The sequence below is a fragment of the Lampris incognitus genome, chromosome 14, assembly GCF_029633865.1.
Source record: "Lampris incognitus isolate fLamInc1 chromosome 14, fLamInc1.hap2, whole genome shotgun sequence".
NCBI classification, from domain to species: Eukaryota; Metazoa; Chordata; class Actinopteri; order Lampriformes; family Lampridae; genus Lampris; species Lampris incognitus.
This window is the reverse complement of record NC_079224.1, coordinates 12,892,818-12,920,394: the sequence shown is the minus strand read 5'-3', so window position 1 is coordinate 12,920,394 and position 27,577 is coordinate 12,892,818. Positions and strand designations below refer to the sequence as shown.

General features: G+C 44.1%; 1 protein-coding gene across 1 annotated transcript in view; it reads left to right on the top strand.

Moving 5' to 3' along the window:
• LOC130123817 (collagen alpha-1(XI) chain-like) overlaps positions 1-27,577 on the top strand; it is a 116,841-nt gene that overhangs the window by 81,859 nt on the left and 7,405 nt on the right. Inside the window, exons 45-58 of the mRNA XM_056293117.1 lie at positions 287-340; positions 5,212-5,319; positions 8,922-8,975; positions 9,690-9,743; positions 9,915-9,968; positions 10,315-10,368; positions 13,100-13,207; positions 13,342-13,395; positions 13,882-13,935; positions 15,150-15,203; positions 17,553-17,606; positions 20,319-20,426; positions 26,505-26,558; positions 26,959-27,012. Coding sequence (XP_056149092.1) covers positions 287-340; positions 5,212-5,319; positions 8,922-8,975; positions 9,690-9,743; positions 9,915-9,968; positions 10,315-10,368; positions 13,100-13,207; positions 13,342-13,395; positions 13,882-13,935; positions 15,150-15,203; positions 17,553-17,606; positions 20,319-20,426; positions 26,505-26,558; positions 26,959-27,012 — 918 coding nt within the window. The remainder of the gene's footprint in view (positions 1-286; positions 341-5,211; positions 5,320-8,921; positions 8,976-9,689; positions 9,744-9,914; positions 9,969-10,314; positions 10,369-13,099; positions 13,208-13,341; positions 13,396-13,881; positions 13,936-15,149; positions 15,204-17,552; positions 17,607-20,318; positions 20,427-26,504; positions 26,559-26,958; positions 27,013-27,577) is intronic.

The window sequence follows — 27,577 nt, the reverse complement described above, 5'->3', positions numbered from 1 at the left end:
ACTAACGAAATGTAATTGGCTGGAATGACAGAATGTTCAATAGAGACTGATAACATCATGTAACTAGCTATAAACATTTGGTCCATTGTAAAAAACGAATTGAATATGAAAATGCATCATTTTTATTTTCTGCCAAGTGAGATCCCGTACTTCCAATTAAAGACTGGGTATACGGATAATGCACAGAACGTTCTGAACGTAGTTGCTTTTTCACAAACCTATGTTCTCCAATGTGTATGAATGCAACATGTCTGAATGTGTATCTCTTTTTCCTCCACATCTGCAGGGTCCTCCAGGCCCAAGTGGTCTGCAGGGTGTGATCGGAGCTCCTGGTCCAGCTGTAAGTCAAGTCAAATTTCAACTCGTTTATTTGCATGGTCCCGAATCAAATTTAAAGTCTCAGAAGGCTTTTACCATTCACACGGGGAAAAACGGGATTCCATTGGCGGGACAAGGCTTTAATCCTATTGAGGAAGACTGAACTAACCTTGTGTTGACACCAAGACCCTCTCAGGGAGGAGGTGTCAAAGTCAAGCATCAACAAAGCCAAACAACTCAGAGGTAACTGCTAGTCAAACAGTAATGAGAATAAGTAGGTTATTAGTTGAGATCTGACGTCAGCAGGGAAAGGGGCGGAAAACAAAACACTCTTTCTTTCTTTTGGGCTCTGGGAACAGAGAGGACCTTCATCCTGGGATTGGATTGGATTGGACGGGGTGGTACACTGGGCTTCATAACTTCTATCGATTAATGATTTAGTCAAGATGTTTGCAGCGGCGTTCTGCGCTATCTGGAGCACCTTCTGTGGCAGGGTGGAGAAAAGGACTTTGCAGTAATCTAGTCTGGATGAAACCAGTGCATGAATAAGAGTCTCGGTACTGGCGATCGGTAGGATAGATTGGAGGTGCAATGTTTCAAAGGTGGAAAAAAAGCAGCCTCTTTGATTTCACTGGCATGTAAGTTCAAAAGAAGGAGTCGGGTGAAAAGCAACACCCCGAATTTAAACAAAGGAACTCTGGGAAATCACGTAGTTATCAAGATTCATTGTTATTTTCTCAAACTGATGTCTGTGTCTAATTGGGCCAATAGCCGGCGTCTCTGCTTTGTAAGAAGTTAGATGACATCCAGTTTTTAACTGCAGACAAGCCTGCCTCTACGTTTCTAAACTGGGGGTGATCGTTCAACTTTACGGCTTCATACAGCTGCATATTGTCTGCCTCGCAAAGGAAAGTGATTTCCCAATTTCGAAAAACTCAGACAAGAGGTAATATAAAAAAAGAGAATAAAAAGGGACAAGCACTAAACCCCGGAGAGGGCCTGTTCTCTTGGATAAATTGTTCTTTTCCCAAGAATGAGCCGGCAAAGAATGAGACACCTCTGTAGTTCTGCAGGCAGGCTGAGCGTACGACATGGTCAATAGTGTTGAAGACTGCGATAAGGTCAAGTAATAATAACACTGAGGTGGAATCAGAATCCACTACAGGCAGCAGCTCATTTACCACTTTTGTGAGAGTATTTCAAAAGGACATAAAAGCACGAGTATAATCTGGTGAAACATCATGTAGCTGGACAACATTCGGTCTAAGCCACATTTCATACAGCCCCTGCTTGTAGAAACTATAACCTGGCATTACATAATTAAGCCACAGCACATTTAGAGACAATGATCGGACGTTAGTGGAGCCAAATAATTTCCATTGCTCTGGTTTTCTGAGATTGGCAGAAGTCCAGACCTCATAATAGGTGCATTGGTTTTAATCTGAGCTAAATGACTAGCTGATTGTGGGACAATCAGCGAGGGAGAGGCAGTGTCTCAATGGGACAAACTGAGTCATGCTATAGTGCCGCTGCCAGAAGTGAGCTATAATAGTCAAGTTTTTGGAGTTGACATTTAGTGCGTATGAAAACTGTCGGGAAACACGATGAGCGAGGGAGACAGTCAATCTGATGTACTACTCTATCTGACTTAATCGACTGCGTCTGCACAGGGTGTATGCTTGGCCAGCTCTCTAATCGCCTGCGAACCTGGCATGCTTTAAACTCCTGAACACATGAATAGCAGCACCTATCTCGGTAGGGTGTTTTTTAGCAAGTAAGGCTGACCTCAGAGAGAGAGCCACTTGTTTAAAAATAAGAATCCCTGCTTTTCGGAGAGCTAAACTAGCCAGCGGTTCAGAGAAACTAACCTACTGTACCTCTCATCATTACCAGTAATGGGTAAGGGACCAGACAGAATTAATTGAGGCGTATATGCTCCGGCTGTCTCACATCCACCTCGCTCACTTAAAAAAAATACTCTTTGCCTCTCACCCTTCTGCATCCTTATGCATTATTTACAGATTGTGCCACTATGGAGAGTAGGGGGCAAGCACGTTCCAAGCCCCTGTCTGGTCAGTTGCCCACACTGTCAGGTAGCACATAGAAATGAGAGGAAATATTGAAGATAGTGGAAAAGCAATTCAATTTTGTATGGTGGAGGTAAAAACGGAGTGGTGATATCAGTAAGAGATGGGGTCATCTTAAGAATGACAATGCAGAGACAGGAAACTAAGGACATCATACTCCTTCTCTGTATCCACTTAAACTCAAACTAAAGTAAACAGTATGTATTTTTATTTACACTGGACCTTGACAACGTGGCACCGCTAATCTGTCTGAGTCTTGAACCTCCCAGAATTAGTCGCCAAATTTCACAGTACATAAACAGGAAGTTATAATTTTGCCTGGCCCTTTCAGATACCGTATTTCCCAGACTACAAGTCGCACTGGAGTATAAGACACACTCGGCAAAAAATGTGTAGGTCGCTTCGGTATATAAATCGCATTTATATTGTGCTACCATAGAAATTGAATAATAGTAGAACGTACATTCCCATTCGAATCAGCATAGCAGAATGGTCAGACCGGCGGCCATTTTTATTTGAACCGCTGCCATTCCAAAGAACTGCGGCCGTTGTAGCGGGCTGACTTCCGTATAAACGTCCATACAAACCGACTTGCGGCAAGTCGCAGACTTTTTTTTTCTTTTCTTTTTTTAATCGCAGGACTCACTCAAGGTTTTGCAGTAATGACCAAACGAGCAGTGGAGTAGAACGAACATTTACGGCCCCGCTGACGTGTTTTGTCACCATAACAACTAACAACCGCCATTTTCTTTTGAACTACTCAAATGACCATGGCAAAAAGTTGTGTCCGTCCTACTCTCATCCAATTTCTGTGGGCGGTACAGTATTTTCATTGAGTCACAAGATTAAACAGTGCCATCTAGTGGCCCTAGTTGAAATGCAGCGTATTCAAAATTACTTTGTGTCAGTTGCTTATAGCCGGGAAATACGGTACGCGTTGGATTAAAGTTGTAAGACATTCAGGCTAACTAACCTCTTGGCCTCTCCGCCAATTATTTTCATGTATAACCTGGGCATAGCGTTGATAGAATGAGAAGCAGCTGAGGCGACTGCCCTATATAACGAGTCTACTAATCATCCTGCTCATAATCATCCTGTTTCTCCAGCCGCATGGCCTGAGGGTAACGCGCTACAGCTCATTGCTGTAGATTTATCAGGATTACCTATAACAACCATCCTGACAAAAATGCAGCATCTCCCGGGCTCTACGGGGGCTAGGCTAGGCCTGGCGTGATGCATTGCCGCCAGCAGGTTTGCTCACACACAGCAAATAACAACAAATAATTTAACTTTGGCCTGTCCTGGTTCCTCAGTCTATTTTTTATGTGTTTACTCCTACACAACCATGTGGACGTGACCTCTGGCCCCTGGTTTACCATTTCAGCTCTCCGTCTGCTATTTCCTGTTCAGAGTACTGTTATGTCACTCACAAATGAGCCACTTCTCAATCCCAGACAAATAGTGGTGGTGGTTGTGAGGAGAAATAACTAATCACCCCTTTTTTCCTTAATTGCTCAAGCTTGAGAAATGCATTTTAAGAGATCCACGAGGTCCATCAATTTAGCTCTAATTTATTTATTTTTTCCCTGCATCCTCTGATAATTTGTCATTTCAGCACCACAAGTTACTGTATATTGTGTGGACATCATTACACTACTTAATATTTGATGGTTTGTGGGAGCAAGTTTATTTTGCTATTGCTCTCATTGTAAATAGCCATGATAGTAGTGCAAGCTACTAAATCCCAATGATGTCACATTTGAAATGAAAGAAAATATACTATATGTGGAACAAGTCTATCTTCATAGCATGTTTTGTTTTACTTTCTTCACTCACAACTCCCACTTTATGTTTATTTTGTCCAAAGATGCACGCATCTCTTAAACCTCAGGTAAAGCTAGGAAGGCCTGTTAGGTTGTCGCAGAGGACAGTTTTTTTTGCAATGGCCACAATATTAGGGTAACACCAGTGGTATTAACTCAACAGTCAACACGGTCAGTTCTGGTATTCTGCAGTAGTAGAAGCAAAACGCAAATCATTGGTCTGGCACCAACACTTGGCAACTAAGTTAAACATATAGACACATACAACACACCTAATGCGCTGACTTGTGATTAATGGCAGAGTAAAAGATTTAGATTTGCAGGGCACAATAAGGGGAGGCCACTGTCCAACTCTAGTGGCCAAAGGCAGGATCAATGATTTTTAAAAAGTTGCAGCACCACTTTTAAAATGGAATTGCTGGGACAAGTCCAGTGACTGTGAGTTTATATATTCAGTGTCACAAGCTTCGACTCCACTGCCAGGGTGCAAAACAAAAAGTATTTGCTTTTACAGCACCGTCCCTCTTAATTCTGGGCCTCGCCGCCACCCATAACATGCAATTTTAGATGCAGAGCTTGCACTCATTCTACCTGTAATTCTCCCACATTGCTTTCTAAACTGTTCTGCATTCACTACCAGCAACCCGAGGCAGTCTAAATGTCCCAAGGCTCGGCAAGAGCTCCCACAGCTCTTTCAAGTGCTGACGTGCATTTGAGCTGAAAGCTCCCAGTTTGTCAGCACTTCCCTCCCTCCCTGTGGCCCTCCACCATACCCCACTCCACCCCCGTTTTTCTACTTTAGCCAGACGCACCTTTGCTGCTCTGATCAGCGCAGAGCTAGTCAGCATATTTCACGTACTTGCCTTACCCCCAAACCTGTGGCTATGTGGTGTATTATCATTTATATTACCTGATGTGGAGCCTGGGCAGACCGGCTGCTGTTCCTCGGGTGCGTTCTTATCACGAACTTTGACCTCCCACAGGGCAGCGATGGTGAGTCAGGACCCAGAGGTCAGCAGGGGATGTTTGGCCAGAAGGGAGATGAAGGATCCAGAGGATTTCCTGGTCTGCCAGGACCCGTTGGACTGCAGGTAAGTCAGTATATGCATATTGTATGCACACACACACACACACAGCGATACGTCTCTGCACTCTTTTGTACACATGCACAAAGACACAAACATCAACCCTCTCTTTCTTTCTCCGTGTTTCTCGCTCTCTCCCCCTCGCGCTCATTCTCTTTCTCTTCCTGTCTGTCTTGAACACATGGCATCCCGATCACGTTGAACGCCGCCCAAACACACGTTTCTCCTCTGACAAAAGCCAGCCAGAAGTGAAAAAGTTTCCCCATTCGTTAGCACCCTATAAACCCACAATATTTCATCTCTCCTCACATCATTTACATTACAGCAAAACAGAGCATAATTTATTGATGCAGCCTCGGATGCTAATAATACTTTGTATAGCTCCTGGCCAAGTAATGTTTTTTTCCCCCCTCAAGCTCCTTCCCCAGTGCAGACAGTGCTAAAAATCCATCTCCATTGCTCGCATTTTTGCATTTGGCATTTTGCCACGGCATTAATGGCAGGGACGCCACCATTGGTTTCCAGTCATACTTCATCGTTATCATGCAGTATATTGTGCCTTGCAGCGCTCTCAGGCCCAAATACGAGACTAGCAGCTGTGGCAGCCACTAGCTGCAATCAAGGTTGTATTTTCTAGATATCATTGTGGAGTATTTCATCCACCGTAGGTGTCTGTGTACATATCCCACCTTATAAATCTACGTACCAAGGTGCATTTTACTAGCAGAGCGCACGGGCACCCAGGAGCAGCATCTCTGAGCATGCTCAGAGTCATGTTCAAGGACACCGACAGGGATGGACACATTCAGGTGCATGGGAAGATGTTTTAAGTAGGGGGGGCCGCCAACAAAAATGGAAAGTATTGTGGCAAGCCGGCGTGAAAGAACGAGTCGAGAGGGAGAGATCTCTTTGTAATCGCAACTCCGATGCCCCGTACACCGCACGACCCCAGGACTGCTCTTTTATTCACACCGGCCAGAACGGACCAGAACTGACAACAACGTAACAAGTCCCCCCCAATGTCCCAAGTGGTGATATCAGTCCCAGTCAGGGTCCTACAGTCAGTTAGTCAGTAAACGGTCTCCTACTTAGTCTGAGTCGAACCCTCAAAACAACAACACAAGAATAACCACAACATGAACGCCACATCATTAAGTCCCATCAGCCAGTAAGTCCCATCAGCCATTGTGCTCCCCCAGCACAGAACTGCCGACAGAGCAACCGCCTCCCCCGGCTGCTACAGTATGACGTCATTGTTGTTTGTAAAGTGCGTGTGTAGCAGATTTGGAATAGAGTGTTTACTCACTTTATTATTAAAAATGTACATTCCACAAAGTCCTAGCCCACTGAAAAGTTAGGCAAGATGTTACACAGCCACCTGCCACTACTGCAGCCCACCCCACCCCACCCCCCACGCTAATGGACAAATTTGTTGTTGTGGGGACCAGTTACCTGCCAACTACGTGATCGATGGTCTCTCTGTCACCATTATCAGCACACCGCCTCCAGAAACATGGCAGCGTGGATGTCCCGTGACCAAAGTCTGTGGGGGATGAAAACGGATTTGTGGACAGTAACCAGCGAATGATCCAAGTTCCCATTCTCCACCCCGAAATCACTTCTCTGTGTGACTACACTATTTGTACCTCTGTCGGTGATGATTGCGGGGCAGTGGAGTTTCATGGAGTCTCATCCAGAGAGTCTGTGGGGTCTGCAGAGAAATGCTTCGATGTCCTGCATGTTGGATTAATGCATGTGTTATGTGTCTGTCGTTGAATGATTGCCTTTGCAGAACCTTTGCTGAAAGGCCAGTTGTTTCACAGACACATTAAATATTTAGGCCAGTCTAGTCTACTCTACTCTTCTCCAGTCCTCGCTGCTCCTCTCTCTCTCGTACCCTCAAAACTGCAGTAGAGGGAAAAGGAGAACCAAAGGACAGAGTTAATTTAAGTCAATGAGCCGAAATCGAGGAAACTTGCTTTGGTGGCAATGAATAAAGAAATGGCACACTTTAGAATATCTCGAAGTCAATTATCCAAGGACTCGCTAAGGATGAAATTAGAGCGAGGCCCCACTGGTCAATGGGGCCAGATAACGTTATGATTAAGTGCAATTGGCTTTTAATTGGGCATAATGTATTCCATCTCCACTTTTTTAATTATGTTTGGCTAAGCTGCCGTTCAATAGATGGCAGCAGTCAATGTGAGCGCAGCTCTTCAATGTAATTATCTGCCGCCTTAATGATTTTTGACTGTGGAGGAATAAATAGCTTTGATTTGAAAGCCTTTGGGGGTGGTTGGAGTTGTGTTTGCCGCGGAATATTGGGAGCCCTCGCTGAGCAAACAAATTCTCCGGTTTAAGAGGTTAAGCTGTAGATGGAGAGGAGAGCAAATATCTGATCACACTGGAATGCCCTCGCAGTCGACGGCTAGTGTGGAAAGTGATGAGAAATGCCAAGTCATAAGTAAACATTTATTGATCTGCTGTGATCTAATGCAGTTCGTTGGGGGTGCTGAAACCAGGTGTGTGTGTGTGGGGGGGGGGGGTCAGCATATCTTCAGGCCTGTGAATCTGCATGTATCTGCATATATAGTTACATACCCCTACAAAAGCATGTATATTTAAATGCCCTTTTGGTTGACATGCATGCATTTGTGTGCAAACATGCATGTGTGTGTATGCGTGTACATGCATGTGTGTATGCGTGTACATCCATGCAAGTGCGGCGTGGAGCGAGTTTGCTCGCTGCAGACAAAACACTCTGCACTGAAAAGCTAAGAAGTGCTACTTCCAACCAACCCCGACAAGTCCAGTATTTGTCAAGTCCCCTATGCAGCCCATTCACTTTCCATACATTAATTTGATTCTTGATGTATACTTTGCTCCTCACTTCCCCACAACCTTTATTACCGCGACTTGGTTCCTGGTCTTAGTTATTTATAAGTTAGCCCTCTCCGCCGTTGAATGCGAACGGTAAATCAACAAAATGAGCTCCAATGGCTCATATATGATCACGGTGACTGATTCCCCCGTCATTTCAGTTTTAAAACAACTAATCATGACTGCCGCCTTGCCTTCCACCCACCTATCGATTATGAATGCTCCGTCGACGGCGTGTTAAACTAAGAGGAAAAATACAACAGCTGCAATGAGGCTGCTAGACAATAAGCGATAGCGGCGGCGCAGGAGCTCTTTCACGTTCCCATGTGCGGGCGTATAACTTATCATCCCACAGACACACCCTGCAGCGGTTGTACTCGAATCTGCTTTAGTCACGCACAACTGAACCCCGCAACCGAGTAGGCTACAGCACCGGCCCCGTTTCGTTTGTTTTGACTTCCTGTGGACAGAAGACAGATGGCGTTTGTGCCTTGTAATTTACAGATGCTGATTATTCCCAACGCTTCCTGTTGCCTTTAACCACAACAGGTACTCTTTGTTTTGACTGATTGTGTGTTCAACAGCTTTCTCAATAACATCATTAGCAATCATTTGCTGATGAAAGAGGAAAATGTATTTGTGCAGCTGTTGGTGGGGCCCCGAACATACCCCATCTTTCGCTTTGTTCAGAAACTAAAAAGAGATTTTTCCTTTTCTCACCTTCTCAGGGACTGCCTGGCCCACCAGGTGAGAAAGGAGAGAACGGAGACGTAGGACCGATGGTGAGTTAAACGTTCTTTACCCCTTTTTTGTGTGCGTTTGCTTGATTTATGGCCAAATAGGAAATCAACACAGGTAGTAGGCCAAAAGCTAGTACATATTCACTGTTCTCTGATAACATCCTCCATTGCTCCAGCCCCATTGCACGTGTTATTTTTTTAAGATAATGGGATATGCATTCCAGTGGTGCAGTGGTTAGCGTGGTTGCCTCACAGCAAGAAGGTCCTGGGTTCGAACCCCAGGTCGTCCAACCTTGGGGGTCGTCCCGAGTCGTCCTCTGTGTGGAGTTTGCATGTTCTCCCCGTGTCTGCGTGAGTTTCCTTCGGGTGCTCCGGTTTCCTCCCACAGTCCAAAGACATGTAGGTCAGGTGAATCGGCCGTACTAGGTGTGAATGTGTTTGTGTGTGTGTGTGTGTCGGCACTGTGATGGACTGGCAGCCTGTCCAGGGTGTCTCCCCGCCTGCCGCCCAATTAGGCTCCGGCATCCTCCGACCCTAATTAAGATAAGCGGCTTAGATAATGGATGGATGGATGGGATATGCATTTTATGTAAACATCCATTTAGCTGGTAAAAATTTAGCGGGACTGGTGTAATGTTTGGATTCAGCTGCCCCTGAGGCAGCTTGAGCAAAGATTTTCCACCCTCCAAACTATGTTTTTTAAGCCTGTGGAACCATACCATGTACACTGAACACATCTTTCATCTTTGCTGACAGGGTCCTCCTGGTCCACCAGGTCCAAGAGGTCCTCAGGGTCCCAGCGGAGCTGATGTAAGTGTGTTTCCACACAATGATTCTGTGACCAACAGTCTGCAATTACACTTACAATTTCAACACCGGTCAGTAGGTAAGTGCGGATGGTTTTCCCCCGCACTTAACCTACTGACTGCTGTTTTGTTTCATTGGTTAGTCGCTAACAGAGTCTTCATGTGTCATCCGCAGGGCGCACAAGGACCCCCTGGTGGTATCGGCAGTATGGGAGGTAATGGAGAGAAGGTGAGAGCCGCTCATATCCAGATGATGGTCAATGCAACTGTCTAGTCTTTCTGCAGACATTTCCTTTTCTTATCAAACCATTGTTGTCTGTAAAGTTTTGGATATGAATTCTTGAATTCTTTGCAGTTAATGTTTTTGACTCCAAATTTCACTGCCGCCATGTGAAAACTCACAACAGGGTTTAATGTATACGAAAGCAAATGTTTTGAAACTCTGCACACTCTGTATAAAGGTGAAAAATACAAATCCAGATGACATTTAATCTTCTATTCAGCATTTTAATTGGCTGAAAATGCCCAACTCTGTAATCGGTGTGATAATCTACATTTTCACTGTGCCTTCACAGGGAGAGACGGGTGAGGCCGGCAACCCAGGATCACCTGGAGAGCCTGGTCGTGGAGTAAGTACTCCTTCCTGTCAAATCCAGATGTGTTTTGCTCTGCTGTCTCGCCTCAGTCCAGAAAAACACCTTGTAAAGAATAATAAGTACTATGAAGACTTGTGTAAACACTAGTTTGATGAAACTGCTTAGTGCGCAGCTTAAACACCACCGAAGCCATATTTGGTCATATGCACCGACAATACTAATTACCCCAGGTGTTTTATTCTCCCCTTATGTTATTGTGACTGTTTAGTTATCTGCTTGTGAATATCTCTGAGCACAGCTAATGAAGTTATGTTTAATATCTGTCACTTCAGCAGTGGGGGTGTTCCACCTTTTGCTGCCTCACCTCCATATTATATTGAAGTGTAGCCAAGCGGGAACCCGGTGGCTTTTTTAGCAGATAATTAGATTGGCCATATATGGAAACCCCCAACATGGTAATATCATTTACCTAACCAATGGGGTTCTCGTTGGTTATTCAGACGTGCTTGCGGACAAACACAGCCTGATATGGTTTAGTACAATGTAACGGGATGATCCAATATCATTTTGTTGTTGTGTTTCATTATTTGATTCTTCAAATATTTGATGCCCATTACCTGTGGTTCTGTTTGAAATCATATCAAGTACATATATTTACATCAGGGCGGCACGTTAGTGGTTAGCGCAGTCGCCTCACAGCAAGAAGGTCCTGGGTTCGAGCCGCGGGGTAGTCCAACCTTGGAGGTCGTCCCAGGTTTTCCTCTGTGTGGAGTTTGCATGTTCTCCCCGTGTCTGTGTGGGTTTCCTCTGGGTGCCCCGGTTTCCTCCCACAGTCCAAAGACCTGTAGATCAGGTGAATCGGCCATACAAATTGTCCCTAGGTGTGAATGTGTGTGTGTCAGCCATGTGATAGACTGGCGGCCTGTCTGGGTTGTCTCCCCACCTGCCACCCAATCACTACTGGGGTAGGCTCCAGCATCCCGTAACCCTGAGAGCAGGATAAGCGGTTTGGATAATGGTCTGGATGGATATTTACATCAACATTACATGGAAATCTCCCCATGACATACATGAGAATTGTTTCAGTATCTTTGTCAAAATCTAATTCTCTGGGGCATCCGGGTGGCATCGCAGTCTATTCCGTTGCCTACCAACATGGGGATCGCCAGTTCGAATCCCCATGTTACCTCCGGCTTGGTCAGGCATCCCTACAGACAAAATTGGCCATGTCTGCAAGTGGGAAGCCAGATCTGGGTATGTGTCCTGGTCGCTGCACTAGCGCCTCCTCTGGTCAGTCGGGCCTCCTGTTTGGGGAGGGGGACTGGGGGGGAATAGTGTGATCCTCCTACGCGCTAAGTCCCCCTGGCGAAACTCCTTACTGTCAGGTGAAAAGAAGCGGCTGGCGACTCCACATGTACCGGAGGAGGCATGTGGTAGTCTGCAGCCCTCCCCGGATCAGCAGAGGGGGTGGAGTAGCGACCTGGACAGCTCGGAAGAGTGGGGTAATTGGCCAGATACAATTGGGGAGAAGGGGGGGGGGGTCTAGTTCTATGTCTACATATCTCTATTGATAATGAATTCAGTAGCGCTCTTAGTAAGGAGCAGCACGGTGGACTGGTGGGAAACATTTTTGCCTCACAGCGAGCGGGTTTTGATCCCAGCCCCTTTGTGTGACGATTGCATGTTTTACACATGTTGGCGTGTGTTTCCTCCAGGTACTACATTTTCCTCCCACAGGCCAAAGGCGCTCATGTTGGATGAACTGGGGGCTCTAAATTGACCATTTGTGTGAATGGTGCATGAATTATTCTGTGTGGAGGAGGAGTGATGGACTGGGAATCTCTTCAGGGTGTCATCCTGCCTTCCACTCGGTGCTTGTTGGATAGACTCCAGCCCCCTTAGACCCAGAATTGAATGAAAGCATGAAAATGCTTATTGCAAAATCAACACATACAAATTCCAATGATAGCGACTAAACTGGTCGTATATGTGTCATCAAATTATCCAAACACACACCTATATCTGTAGCCATTCACATACAACGGAGCCAATTGGTTTCCAATATCTTTCTAAAACCAAAATCAGGTGTCTGGTGCATATCCTGAATCTTGAACCCAATCATTTCAAATCATAGCCCTGCCATCAATCTAGACTAAGCAGTTGACTCAGGCTCATCTCAGCCCAGGCCCAGGAATAGGACCCCTCCTCGAGCCTGAGTCCATTAGGTTATATTGACGTTGCCATCTGCCGCTGTGTATCTGTTTATAATGACAGATAGGCCTTGTGTCACCCGGCATGCTGGGGTCGATTGGAAAGGTGCCGTGCTGGCATTGACCACAGAATAACTCCGCTCTAATGCGCCAACTAACGATCTCTCTTAAGTGGCTTGTAATTACTCCTTACCTACTGCTCAGAGGCACAGCCGTGACTTTTAGACAGCAATTCCTTCTGTAGCGAGGGAAAGACTACTGCAAAAAGTTTATTGGATCAATCATGTATGTTGAGAAAAAATTAAACTATCATCTGGCATTTCATTTATAAAGGAAAATACAATAAATGATTTGCTGCGTGGCCTTTATGTTCACTTTTGGTTTCTGGTGTCTGTATTTAGGGCCTTTCTCAGCACAGTCCGCTGCATCTATTGATGCCAGTAGAAGTGACAGGTTGAGCATGCCTTATTTAGCATGGTGTTGTTGCCACTGTGGCTCCTCTGACACCAATGATGGTCCAGATGCAGTCGTCATGGTCAGTACTCTCTCCCCAGGGCCCAAAAGGAGAAACCGGCGAGAAAGGCGAAGCCGGCCCACCTGGAGCTGCCGGGCCCGCGGGTGGCCGTGGACCCTCTGGAGATGATGGCCCCAAGGGTAACCCTGTATGTCAGCTTCACAGACACCCACGCCCACACACCCATAGCTATGACCAACGCCATTATTATAACTCTACATAATGCTGTGTCAAATGTTCTGAGTCAAGCTTAGTCCTCATTTTGACTCACACTGTCTGCAGGGCCCTGTGGGATTCCCTGGAGACCCTGGACCCCCTGGTGAGCCTGGTGTTGCTGTAAGTGCTACATCTGAAACTAAATTAAAGATATGTTATTATTTCTAGGGTAGAACACCATGCGTATCACCAAACAAACAATGTTCTTTTCATAATTAATGTTTGATGCCAGTAAGAGTGATATATTGTTAAAAACTGAGAGTTAAGATTGTATTTATTGTCAAGTTTCTTTTTTGTTCTTTACACATTTTCTTGCTTCCTTTCCTTTTGGTATCAGGTGGGTTATTGTGTGTTTGTTCTGTCGGATGTTTTTACTTTGTTCTTCCTATTTTTTGAAGTGAGCTTTTTTTTCTTCACCCTCGTTCTTTGTGGGGGTTTTTTATCTCCCCTGAAAAATGAATTACTTTTCTTCCTCTTCTTTCATAGCTTTGTCATTTGTAGACAGGTACACTCCACGCCGTTTGCTCAAATGGCATGGCACCACATGAAATATAACCAGTTAGTATAATGCCGAGGTGGAGTAATGCGTTCCTGTATTCCTCTCAGGGCGTGGATGGTTTACCGGGAGACAAAGGGGATGACGGAGAAGCCGGTCAGCCTGTGAGTCTACTGTCATTTACATCCTTTGTTTACATGTCACTGTTCACACATTCAAACAGCAAATGTCAGTCGTAAGTCTCATTTTGAAAACATCCATAAGTCACATTCAAACCCCTGGCTTTGTATTGAATTTAAATGCTCGGTTCCCCGAGCAAGGTGGCCTGTGCCAGTGATCAAATTCTCATGCACAACAGCACTTGTAGTGGTCACAGACCATACACACAGTTCATACATTATATAGCTCCGCTTAATGTCATTCATCTGTGAACCTATATATAGATGCAACACACACATATATATATATTACAACAATATTAAAATGCATAATTGGTTAAATTTATGTCAGGCTTTCAGTCAGTTCACTTCATATTAAGTCAACTAACGCAGAGATTCTCATATTCACTCAAAGAATATGTTGACAACGAATAACTACTTAAATCATTGTTTAAGTTTACTGCATTTTTTTTATCTTTAGATTTAAAAATGACTACGATTTGACACATACAGTGAAACGGCACAGTGGCGCAGTGGTTAGCACTGTTACCTCACAGCAAGAAGGTCCTGGGTTCGAACCCCAGGGTTGTCCAACCTTGGGGGTTATCCCAGGTCTGTGTGAAGTTTGCATGTTCTCCCCGTGTCTGTGGTGGGTTTTCTCCGGGTGCTACAGTTTCCCCCATCATCAAAAAGACATGCATCTTAGGGTTAATAATCCTGTCTGTGCCCCTGACTGAGGCAATGGCAAGACGAACTGGAGTTGGTCCCCAGGTGCTGCACGGCGGCTGCCCACTGCTCCTAGCTACACAGGATGGGTTAAATGCAGAGGAAGAAGTGCCCCACGGGGATTAGTAAAAAAGTAGTAAAAAAGTAAAATACAGTGAAAAAAAAGGATAAGGTGAGAGGAAAGCAGTTGAGAACATTGATGTCACCATTTTAATCCTGCTTTTCATTGTTAATGTTATCAAGTATAGCCATTTATCAAGAAAAAAATTCATTTAGACTAAAAACACAGATAATCTAGTCTGTAACGGTATAAGAACCATGGAAACTTGGTTCCACTTTAAAAAGTTCTATAATTAGCTTCAATATTGTACTATCCATCATCGTGAAACAGAGAGTGTCATCTTTTTCAAATGGTTGAATGGTTTTCATATTTAGACAAAAAAAAAATAACTTCAAGTGGATTTAAGTTTAATGCGGTATCTATTTCAATTTAGGGCCCTCCTGGACCATCTGGCGAGGCTGGAGTACCAGGACCACCTGGCAAAAGGGTGAGCGCATGAGCAAAATGATGCATGAGAGTACGCTCCTCCTGAGAGCATGTGAGATAGCGGGCGGCGTGTGCATCCAGAAGCCTCTTAGCTAGCCGGTGTAGGCTATTACAACTTGTTCTGTTTTCAAGTAGATGTGAGCTAACAAAATCACAACAAACCAACAAAAACAAAACATTAGAAGGTACCAGACAAAGCTCTGATGAGCTGACTGTTGAAAAGCGGCTGGTAATTAGAAATAGAGATTGCTCTGGAACAGAGTATTGACCCATTGTTAAGTTTGACTGGCAGTAATGTGAAGGCAGTTTTGCTACCTACTAAAACCAGGACATTAAGTTGTCACTTGCAGCTCTGGCAGTGACCGTTGTTTCTGTCGGATCAGACCTGAGCAGAGATTCTTTCATTTCGCTGACATAGCATCTTTATGTTCCCTTCCATTTACAGTCGTGTTTTATTGTTGGTAATAAAGCACCACGGTAATGTGTCCTAATGAAAGGTTGACGCAACACGGCAAAGTGAGCGGGGATATTTAAAGTTAATTTATCCAGTTTCATTCACTTCGGAACGGAGGTGTCTTGGTGCACTGCAGAGCTTACCTTCAATAAAGTCTACCTCAGTGACGGAGCCAAATGTTCTGCACTGCTGCTGTTTATATATCCTCTGTTATATGGTAACACAACATGGCACAAAAACTCATGTCAGCTGTCAGCTAGATCGATGAAGATAGATAGACAGACAGACGGATAAAGGGCATCCGGGTAACGTAGCGGTCTATTCCGTTGCCTACCAACACAGGGATCGCCAGTTCAAATCCCCGTGTTACCTCCGGCTTGGTCAGGCGGCCCTACAGACACAATTAGCTGTGTCGGCGGGTGGGAAGCCAGATGTGGGTATGTGTCCCTGTCGCTGCACTAGCGCCTCCTCTGGTCGGTTGCAGCGGCGCCTGCTTGGGGGGGAAACTGGGGGGAATAGCGTGATCCTCCCATGTGCTACGTCCCCCTGGCGAAACTCCTCACTGTCAGGTGAAAAGAAGCGGCTGGCGACTCCACATGTATCGGAGGAGGCATGTGGTAGTCTGCAGCCCTCCCCGGATCGGCAGAGGGGGTGGAGCAGCAACCGGGATGGCTCGGAAGAGTTGGGTAATTGTCCGGATTCAGTTGGGGAGAAAATGGGGGGGGGGGGGGTAGATAGATAGATACTGAACTCTTCACAGCTATCATCATTGGAGAAGGATAAAAAAAAGATGATGGCACATGTTGAAAAATGGATAATCATAATTTGCTCTGCTAAATATGTTTCAAAGTATGCACCTTTAGCTCAGACACCAGAAAGGTGTATGGACATTAATCTCTCTAGCTAATCAGGATCACACAGCTTATGTAGATACTTTAGTTTGTTTGGCCTGAGGATGATCAGCAGGTCCACGATAATTCGCCCACCAAACAGCCAGAGTCAGTGGTGCTTTGTAAGCATTAGATGTACTAATTTGCATGTTTCTGGGGAAATTCTGTGTCGTGAATTTGATATTATGGCTTAAAAAGGTTGACTGTGTATTTGAAACGCTCCATATGGAAAGTGCTGTTTGGTCCAGAATTTGTATTCTGAGAGATGGCCGTACAGGTGAATGAGGCCGCGGAGCAAATTAGACCACAGGTTCATGTCCATATTAATGGACCTTGTTGATATGATGTTCTTTCATCCTTCACTTTGGTAATTTCAGTTTAGTCTCTTCCCCAATATCGCTCCTAAATTGACTCAGGCCTGGTGGTTACTGATGCATGGGGATGCTTAGCTGTATTATCATACACATGCGTTTATGTACTCATGCACAAGCATGCGCACGCACACACACACACACACACAGAAAGCACTTGCAGACATTGACAGACAGGCAAACATTGGCAAACTTACTACTTACAAACACACATTCACAAATGCATGCACACTGACACGCACACACTTACACACACGTGCTTGTGTGAATAACCTACATTAAAGATTGGCTTTTTTTTTTTTGGTCCATTTGATTACAGTTTCTAATGCCCAGTGGCAGCCCATTTGTGAAGCTTTGACCAGAGGCCGTGTGGTAAAAATGCAGACGTGCTTTTAGCCACCACTTATTGTGTTTGGAATGTAGGACAATTTTCTTACACTGTTGTTGTTTGGTACTGAATGAACCTCTTTGCTGTTGTCCAAAGTCAGAGTTACTATTTACATGGAATCAACTACTTGACTGCAGAGCTTGTACAGTAAATGTTTAATTCCTTCTCTAAGTATGCTCATGTATTAGTTAGTTAGTTAATTAGTTATATTTCACATCATGACATCATATTGTCCCACCCTTCTCAGGGACCCATTGGACGACAAGGTCAGGAGGGCAGACAAGGAGAGAAGGGATCCAAGGTAAGTCCTAAATGATAAATTGCATTCATCTTAAACTCCCTCTTTATCTTTGATGTTGGAAATCATATTTTATCCATTCAACTTTGGAAGGATTGGTTCATGGATACCAGCGTTAACTGTGGCGCCTCCTCACCCTTCACCTGGCATCCATGTCGGAGGTTGAATTTTCAATAGGTGCATAATTTCGTGAGGGATTTCAACATAAAACACTGCTTTAGTAAGAAATTGGTCTCACTGGAGAAAAGTTGGGATTCCTTGACGCTAACGTTAGATTTGATTGCTTTGTTAAATCTCATAATGTGCTAATGTTTGCACAATGAACCAGAATCAAATTGGGAAAAGCCCTTTTTAAGTATAAGCTTTAATGAAAATGAAAACATTTCTATCTCAAAATCAGCTGTTTTAGAGTAAAGGACGCACAGATATACACGTACATGTGCACATACACATACACACATAACATGGATAAATCTCTGACAGGACTTCTTTTATTTATTCTCCCTCAGTCTCCATCTGTCATTTTTCTTTCACACATGCAGTCATGCACACACAATTTCACCCTCACAAGTGCACATTCTAAGCACACAGGTAAAGGATTAAAGTTGATTTGATGGAGACAAGCCAGACCCCGTGTGGTGGGCCTGTGTGGTGGGAGTGTCAAATGCAGGCCTAATTGGCTGTCAGAACAATTTAATCCTCTTAATTCTATCATCCTAGCCAATATGACATATCTGGAACCAAGACACACAAAGGCTCCCTGTTGCTCTTCAAGAACAATAAATGAGATCTGGCAACAATTGATCGTTCCGAGCTTTTGAAGGCAACTCGTGCAAAAGATCAGACCAGTGAGGCTATAGGCATCACCATCTCTTTAATTACTAACTACAGAAAAGGTCTCGGTGACATTTGTGTAGAGACATATTGACAATGATTGTATGCACACAAAAGCTACTGGGACAACTGGACATCACTTGCAATTCAAAGGTACAATGTAATAATAATAACTTTATTTATATAACACTTTTCTAAGTGCTTTACAAAGAATTAAAACCAGACAAGGCAAAAATAAGAGTAAGACCAAATAAGTAAGAGTAAAAATAAAAAGTATAAAATAAAAACAAATATCAAACATTTATAGAAGCTTTCATAAAAAGAATGTTTGTCTTAGTTCAACAGGAAGAGAGTTCCATAGTGTGGGAGCTCTAACAGCAAAAGCCTGATCACCATTTGTGACAAACCGAGACCTAGAAATAACCAGCAGGGCTCCATCTGCGGATCTTAATGGTCAAGGGGGCGTATACAAGGTCAATAAATCACAAATGTATATGTGGGAGAAAGACCATTTAAAGCCTTAAAAGTGAGCAATAAAATTTTAAAATCAATTCAAAATATAACAGGGAGCCAGGGTAGGGGGACAAGCACCGGAGTGATATGGTCACTCCTTTTTGTGCCAACTGCAGACAGTGGAGAGAGCCCTTGGTGATATCAGAATAAAGTGCATTACAATAGTCAAGTCGAGAATAGATAAAAGCTTGTACAACTTTTTGGAGACAAAAAGTTGGAGACTTCAGCTTGAGAAAGCAATGACTGAACAACATGTTTGATTTGATTATCAAAACTGAGGTTAGCATTGAATATTACCCCAAGATTCCTAGCAGCCTGCTTAAGACCACCAATATTAGTAAAAAAAAAAAAGGGGGGGGGGCTGATGGAGTTTTCGGGACCAAACACAATGACCTGAGACTTATCGTCATTAAATTAAAAAAAAAATTACATCCAAGATTTGATGTCAGAGACAAGTTTGAGATTTGCTAGGGCGCTAGGATCTGTGGGTTTTAGTGGCATGTATAACTGAGCGTCTTCAGCATAACAATGGAGAGCACATCATGATTTTGAATGATCTGGCCAAGAAGCAGCATTTATATAGAAAAGAGAAGAGGGCCAAGAACTGAGCCTTGAGGGATACCACCACAAGTCAGTTGAGCCATCAAGAAGGTAGTTAACAAGAACAGAAAAAGTTCTGTTGGTGATGTAAGAGGATGTTCTGATCGACTGTCTCAAATGCAGCAGTTAAATCTAAAAGAACTAAAATCGAGCAGTCACCTCTGTCTGCAGTCAGCAGTAGGTCATTAGTGACCTTAACTAGAGCTGTCTCTGCTCTAAAACCAGACTGGAAACTGTTAAAAACACTGTTAGTGTTCATAAAAGAAATCAATTAAGAAGAAATTACTCTCTTCAGAACCTTACATGCAAAAGACAATTTGGAGATTGGTCTGTGGTTACTTAGGGACTGGGGATCTGAATTAGGTTTCTTTGGCAATGGGTGAACAATGGTAAAACTGTCTGGAAAAGAACCTGAGTCCAGAGAATTAATTATTAAGAATTTGCAGAATAACGGGGCTGATAGCTGAAAATACCTCCTTTAGCAGCTTAGTGGGAATGATGTCTAAGATGCAGGAGGAGGAGTTCATATTTGAGACTGTACTCGCTAACACTAAAATTGTAAACATAAGAAACATGATGGATATTAGACCAAGTATCACCCAATATATAGATTCAATGCATTTGGGCAACACTGCATATAGCATAGTTGCTCAGCTGCAGGGCAACATGTATTAGGAGCCTGTCTATGCATAGGTCCTGTGAACTGTGGATTGTCATTTAATCTTAAAGAATATATTGTAATTTTGTCATGTTGTCGTCTTTCTACAGGGAGAGGCTGGAGCCGAGGGAGCTGTTGGGAAAACAGGACCCGTGGGACCACAGGGACCACCTGGAAAAGCTGGACCAGACGGTCTGCGTGGAATACCTGGCCCTGTTGTGAGTAGAATAGTGCAGCTGGGGAAAAAAATCCCTTGATTTATACTCTGTGTTGTTATGCTATGCATTGTATGCAGTTGCACAGCTCAGCAGCATTTCCATTGTAAATATTCATTTTGGGCAGCCCTTCAATGTTAAAACCTGATTTTTCCCAGTCTCATTCTCTTCTACTTTAGCACCAGTTTTCAAGCCACTTCGCACATTAACTCGTATGCCCAATACCTTGCCACATACCAAACACGGGAAGGATTTATTCAGCCGTTTTCTCACAGTGAGATGCTTCAAATCAATGTCACAGGATTAAGACTTTTTCATCGGCGACCATTATCTCACGTTCAGCAACACAGATCCTTATGATAATATACCAGTCCATCCAGCTAAGGTTGAGGATGTGCCTTTTGGTGGCCACATTTATGTAACTGGTGCTGAATTTAAATGAAAGTTTAGTATTCTACAATTATAAAAATGACTGGACCATTCATTTTCAATGAAACATTTTTAAGCTAAGCTGTTAGAAAATACTAATAGAATTAGTATTTGACATCAACAAATGAATGCAAGCAGCCAAGATAGCAATTTAAAGATAGCCAGCCAACAAGGCAGCCTGTTTACTCAATATCTCTCTATCAAACTCATATTACCAAAGCTAGCATGGACTATTCAACCACGTTAGCTGGAGCTATCATACCTGAGCGATCAGCTATCAGCATCTCAGTTAGCAAAAAAGCATGGCTAATGCTAGCCAGCTTGCTATCTAACTAGCCACCAAATTAGCTTATTGATAGCTAACCATCTTAACAAATATAACAGAGTATGGACATAGTAGCAGCTGCTCTAGCTAACAGATAAACAAACGGACACACACACACACACAAGGAGGCGAAATACGTTTCGTTAACCTGGAACTCTACAGCATATTGCAGGAGCATTATTTTGCAATAAATGAATGTATGAAGACTGAGCAATTTGGAGAATGGATAGCCTACCAGACAGAGAAAACAAGGTTCTTATTTTCAGGAGCCTATCCTAGGATATGATCATAGATTACTTATAGTTAAGGATGTGATATGAGTCATGAAGATGAGGCAGTGTGGAATGGATCGTAGCATGTGGTGTATGTTGTGTTTGGTGAGAAGAGACTGGCTGTGGCTGGGAATAATTAGGGTACACACACACACACACACACACATCTGTAATCATCCCACAATTGGAAATGAAAAGACGTGTTCTGTATTTTAGAATGAATTCAGTGCAAATCTATGGGAGAGAAATATTACAGGTTCGACTTAGCCAGGGAACCAGACGAATTCCAAATGCTAATTAGTCTGGCTCAGGGGTGGGCAACGTGATCCAGAAAGGGCCGGTGTGGATGCAGGTCTTTGTTCCAACCAAGCAGTTACACACCCGATTCTATTAGTCAACCAACAGTCTTTGCTAAGGACCTTGATTTGTAGACAAAGGTGTGTAACTGCTTGGTTGGAACAAAGACCTGCACCCACATTGGCCCTTTCTGGATCATGATTGGCCCGACCCGGGTCAGGTCAGGCTGAAATCTGTCTGAATGGGGGGGGGGGGGGGGGGCAGACATATATGCCAGAGCTAACGGCGTAATATAAACAGTGCAGGCAGTGCAGTTGCACTAGAGCCTGTTGGGTGGGGGTGGTGTAGAGAGAGTGGGCCCTGCAACAATGTGTTGGGCGGAGAACGGGCCCTTGTGAGTACTTCAGATTACCACCTCAGTAATACGCCTTTGTTCAAAGAAGAACTCACATTAAGTTAAAAACTGGTGCCAGTGGAGATATAAGCCCTCTAAAAGGCAAACCATCTCCACCGTGGGCTTCTCTCTTCTTTTTTTTTTGGTTAAAATAGTCTGTTGAGGGCATCCGGGTAGTGTACCGGCCTATTCCGTTGCCTACCAACACAGAGATCTCTGGTTTGAATCCCTGTGTTGCCTCTGGCTTGGTCAGGTGTCTCTACAGACACAATTGGCCGTGTCTGCGGGTGGGAAGCCGGATGTGGGTATGTATCCTGGTCGCTGCACTAGCGCCTCCTCTGGTCGGTCGGGGCGCCTGTTTGGGGCAGGGGGTGGGGGGGAACTGGGGGGAATAGCGTGATCCTCCCACACATTATGTCCCCTTGGCGAAACTCCTCACTGTCAGGTGAAAAGACGCGGCTGGCGACTCCACATTTATCGGAGCCGGATACAATTGGGGAGAAAAAGGAGGAAAAAAAATAATCTGTTGCAATATATAACAAAATTATATGCATATTCTGAGTAAACTATAAAAACTATAGCTATAAATAACTATTCAGTTAAATGAATAATTTCTTATTTTCTTTGGCATTTTTGTCATATACATATATGCGATGGTGGTTGCTGGGTAATATGTATGTTGTCGTCCAATGTCACGTCTCTATTTGATCATGTGACGAGAGGATACGGTATAGGTGCAAAATCTGAATGTCAGGCCTGACAAGCTGAGCACATCTGCAAGCCGAGCGAGCAGTCATGCCTTTCAGACATGAAAGAGGCAGAGAGAAAAGACAAGAGAGAAAAGAACAGCGGGAGAAGGTAGCAAAGCTCACTAAATGAGATTCCTTTGGCTTTTTTACAAACAGTCGCCAGCTCTCACTCACACACACACACACACACACACACACATACTGAGTCTGATTGACAGTCCATTTTCCCTCCGCCAATTATTGCATGATTAGGAAAGCAACCTTGAACAAATTACTTCATTGCTGGACTCAACATACTGTACAAATGATTTGCATCACAACACGACACCACACGTGTGCAACAGGGGATTTTGAATTGCAGTAATGACACATCGCTGCAGGTGTTGTCGGTTACTTATTTGGAAGTTTACGTAGCCAGCAACAACGATTTCTCCTGACATTTCAGTCACGCAGATCAGCGGACGAACTCGTCTGTTCTGTGAAGCCGACAGCAACAAGCAGCCGCTTAAACTGACTGCAGAAACCGTTAATCCATGTCAAAAATAAACCTAACTTTAGCTCCAGTCAGCTACATATATATATATATATATATATATTTACAGTAGTTCACAGGCTAGTTATCTAGCAACTCGCCTGCTGATGTGTTTTTTACCTACATCCCTTCCCAATAACAGCTATAGTTATGTAAACATTCCAGCTATAGTTGGTTGATTAGTTGATTTGATTGACAGTGTGTTTATATTAACGCGTGTCAGAGCGCGGCCCACGGTTCCGATAGCGTTCTCTTTGGCCTCTCTACTTTCCCAATACAGTATCCTTAGCAACTCGTTCGACTGTAAAATCGAACACATTGTTGGTTAAATATATATATGCCTGGCGTGTCCAGGTGGCATGGCGGTCTATTCCGTTGCCTACCAACACGGGGATCAGCGGTTCAAATCCCCGTGTTACCTTCGGCTTGGTCGGGCGTCCCTATAGACACAATTGGCCGTGTCTGCGGGTGGGACGCCGGATGTGGGTATGTGTCCTGGTCACTGCACTGCACAACCTCCAAGTGACCATTCATAGTCATTCATAGTCTCTCTCTCCAAGTGACCATTCATAGTCTTCAGAGTTGTACAAAGTCACCCACGACTGCTGCAAGATGGAAGTCGCTCTGGAGGGGGGTTTAATATGGGCTATATAATTCATTAAGGGTGACACAATAATATCTTTGTACTTGCTATGTTAAATAAATTAATGTGGCTAAATGTTGTCTAACATTATTAGCCATTATTAGCGCTGCCGCCCTCCCCTAATGTAAATCCTACATATAATATCAGTTTTAAATTGTTACTTATACAATTGTAGAGTGCATAATGTACATTTGACTACCACCCAAAGTCAGTTGCATAGTGCATCTTGGGTATTTGGCCTGGCCTAGGGCATTCACAATCACAAGGTCACCAGTTCTATCCCTAATGGTAACCATTTGTCGTGCCTCCTCTCTTTCCCCGTTCTTTCCACTGCTCTCTTCTACCGATTGGAATCAGGAATCGTCATTTCAATCATGTACTTGTGTACACAAAAGAAACAAAATTTCGTTTCTCCCAGCCCACAGCAGTGCAACACAAAAGATAAAAACACATATCCAAAATGACACCACCAAAAACAGAGAGAACAAAGCAAAAAAAAACAAAAAAAAACAAAAAACAGAAACAGTTAACAACACAGTCCATTTAGCCACACAGTCCAAAAATTCCACTATCCAGAGAGCGAACGCCAGCCAGGATGACTGTGGGAACTGCCGGTCTGCATGGGCTAGCAGTTAGCCTAGCCTGCCCTGCTTCCGCGTCCTGTCAGACCACCCTCGGTGTTTCCTCTACAGGTGCAGCTCTGGGCAGGGCCGTGGTCCTTGGGCCCACCAGACGCACCAGACCAGGTTCTCTCAGCCAATCCAACGCCAGCTCTCCCAGCCATCAAACGAAAAACATCGGCAATCAAAATAAAAACGTCAGCCGATGACACAAACTTGGACACACACGTAGACGTCGACAAAGACACTCCCCTAATATACAACGTTACCATTTCATTTAGCAGACGCTTTTATCCAAATTGATGTACACCTGAGAGTTAATACAACACAAACAAGAATCTAGTCAGGAGACAACAATATAAGTAAGTGCCAAAAAACCGAGGTTCAGGTCCGATAGGACATAGGTGTCAACAGGCAGTGCACAAAGGCAATGCATAGGGTGCATAGAAGTGGGTTTTTTCCCCCTCAATAAAGCAGAAATATGAAGTATCTTATAAGAATTCACTCGAGGAAGGACTACCAGGGTGGCCCGAGCACCTGTATGGTTGAAGGGTATGAGTTATACATGTCTATAGCCTAATGCATCACAGCATAAACATAAACCTACAGTGTACCTGTTAGTCCAGCTGTGATATGATTTGTCGTAGTACTTGTACTCTGTGCAATGACAATAAAGTTGAATCTAATCTGATTTGATATGAGCTGTGGGATTAATAGAAAAACACACAAAAGTATTTGTACACAATTCACTAACATGGGTGAGAGCACCTACTCAGTATGCCAACATGTAGCTGCAGCAGCGTGTAACAGTCAGATACTACAGAGACGGATGTTTGCTTTGAAACTGATGCTCGTTTGAATTTCCCGACTTTTGCAGCTTTAAACCAAATCAAACATCTCACTTAAAACATAGTTGCTTTTGTCATAACTTGTGCAGAATGCAGGGGGGCTTACTCTGCAGTGTTCCATTCCAAAATACTAATACTACCTCGCTGAAGAGCTCAGCAATTACAATCCAGTTTGAAATAACATTTTGTCAGTTAAAGACTTGGGTTACTTAGTCTTAATCAATAAATAAGTCAAACTTAGAGTGAGGGACAACGGAACAGACAACCATCTTCTAAGAGGGCGCGTGTGGGGGCATCTGGGTGGCATCGTGGCCTATTCCGTTGCCTACCAACACGGGGATCGGCAGTTCGAATCCCCGTGTTACCTCCGGCTTGGTCGGCCGTCCCTACAGACAAAACTGGCTGTGTCTGCGGGTGGGAAGCCCGATGTGGGTATGTGTCCTGGTCGCTGCACTAGCACCTCCTCTGGTCGGTTGGGGTGCTTGTTTGGGGGGAGGGGACTGGGGGGGGAAATAGCATGATCCTCCCATGTGCTACAGCCCCCTGGTGACACTCCTCACTGTCAGGTGAAAAGAAGCGGCTGGCGACTCCACATGTATCAGAGGAGGCATGCGGTAGTCTGCTGCCCTCCCCGGATTGGCAGAGGGGGTGGAGCAGCAACCGGGACAGCTCAGAAAAGTGGGGTAATTGGCCAAGTACAATTGGAGAGAAAAGGGGTGCGTGTGTGTATGTGCATGCTCGTGTGTGCAAGGAATAAAAATAATATAAGAAAATATGCATGCATGCATGTATATGAGTGGGCTGGATAGGGGCATGGGTATAAGACGGGGGGAGTTGGGTCTTGTGTTGACCCTGATTCACTTTGATGAACTAAATGTGATGTCATGTGGTGCCGCCCTTCAGTTTGTTAGCCTACTGTTTTTACAGAGGGTGGATACATCAAGTTGTAACCTGACTCTTGTGCATTTTTAGGGTGAACAAGGACTTCCCGGTTCTTCTGGTCAAGATGGCCCTCCTGGACCTCTAGTAAGAGACTGGCCCTCTATATCTCCAACATCTGTCTATTCTTTCATTTCCCAGTCAGAGCTGTCGTAGAAGCCCAAAGTCAAATGCGGCGCTGATTGACATAGTGCTGAACTGTTGATCCATCGCTTCGAGGACCCATTTTGTAAAGTAAAATGTTTTGCTCCTATCAGCTGTCAGAACAGCACATGGGAAACTACAAACTATGCAGCCAGCTATCTAAAAGACATGATCTCTGGACTCACAATATACACGTTTTATTCTGATAACATTCAGGGAAGAATAGTTTGCTCCAGCTCTCATTGGAGCCGGAGCAAACGCCATCACGGCTGCTAGTGCTTTAACAGTTTCATTCCAGTTCACTGGCAGGCGGGTTTGAAAAACTGATTCTTTCTTTCCGCAGGGACCCCCTGGACTTCCTGGCATGAAAGGTGACTCTGGATACAAAGGAGAGAAGGCAAGATAGTGTTATGATGCTAATCTCAAATTGCCTCATTGTGTATTTCTCATATCTGCTCGGCACCTTATCCGAAGCGTCCGAAGTAAGCAAACATCTAGCGCCCGCCGTCTACCCTGTTTCTTTGTTGACTTTCCCTGTGAGCTGAAGAAAACCTTTCCCCAATATGTCGTTTCAACATAGTGATTTAATGCCATGAATGAATATGTATTAGTAAGGAAGCACTACAATATCATCTTTTTTATGGTCATTGGTTTAATGCCAGCATGCCAGAGTCAAATGGGATACTAGCAGATGGCCATAACTCTGTCTAGCAGCAGGTGCCGAGGCAGACCACCATTGTTAAATATGACAACCACTATAAACAGAGTAATTATTTATAGGCAGAACTAAGACACTGTTCTCACCCACTGGCCAGACATTGTTCATAAACTTAAAAGTGGATTGCACATTAGTTCTACTCTGAATTAGGGCTTTAATTTCCTCAGCATTTATGTAGGATATGAATGGACCCGAGTTATAAATTCTTATATATGCAAATTACTTTAATTTTGTGAAACAGAAT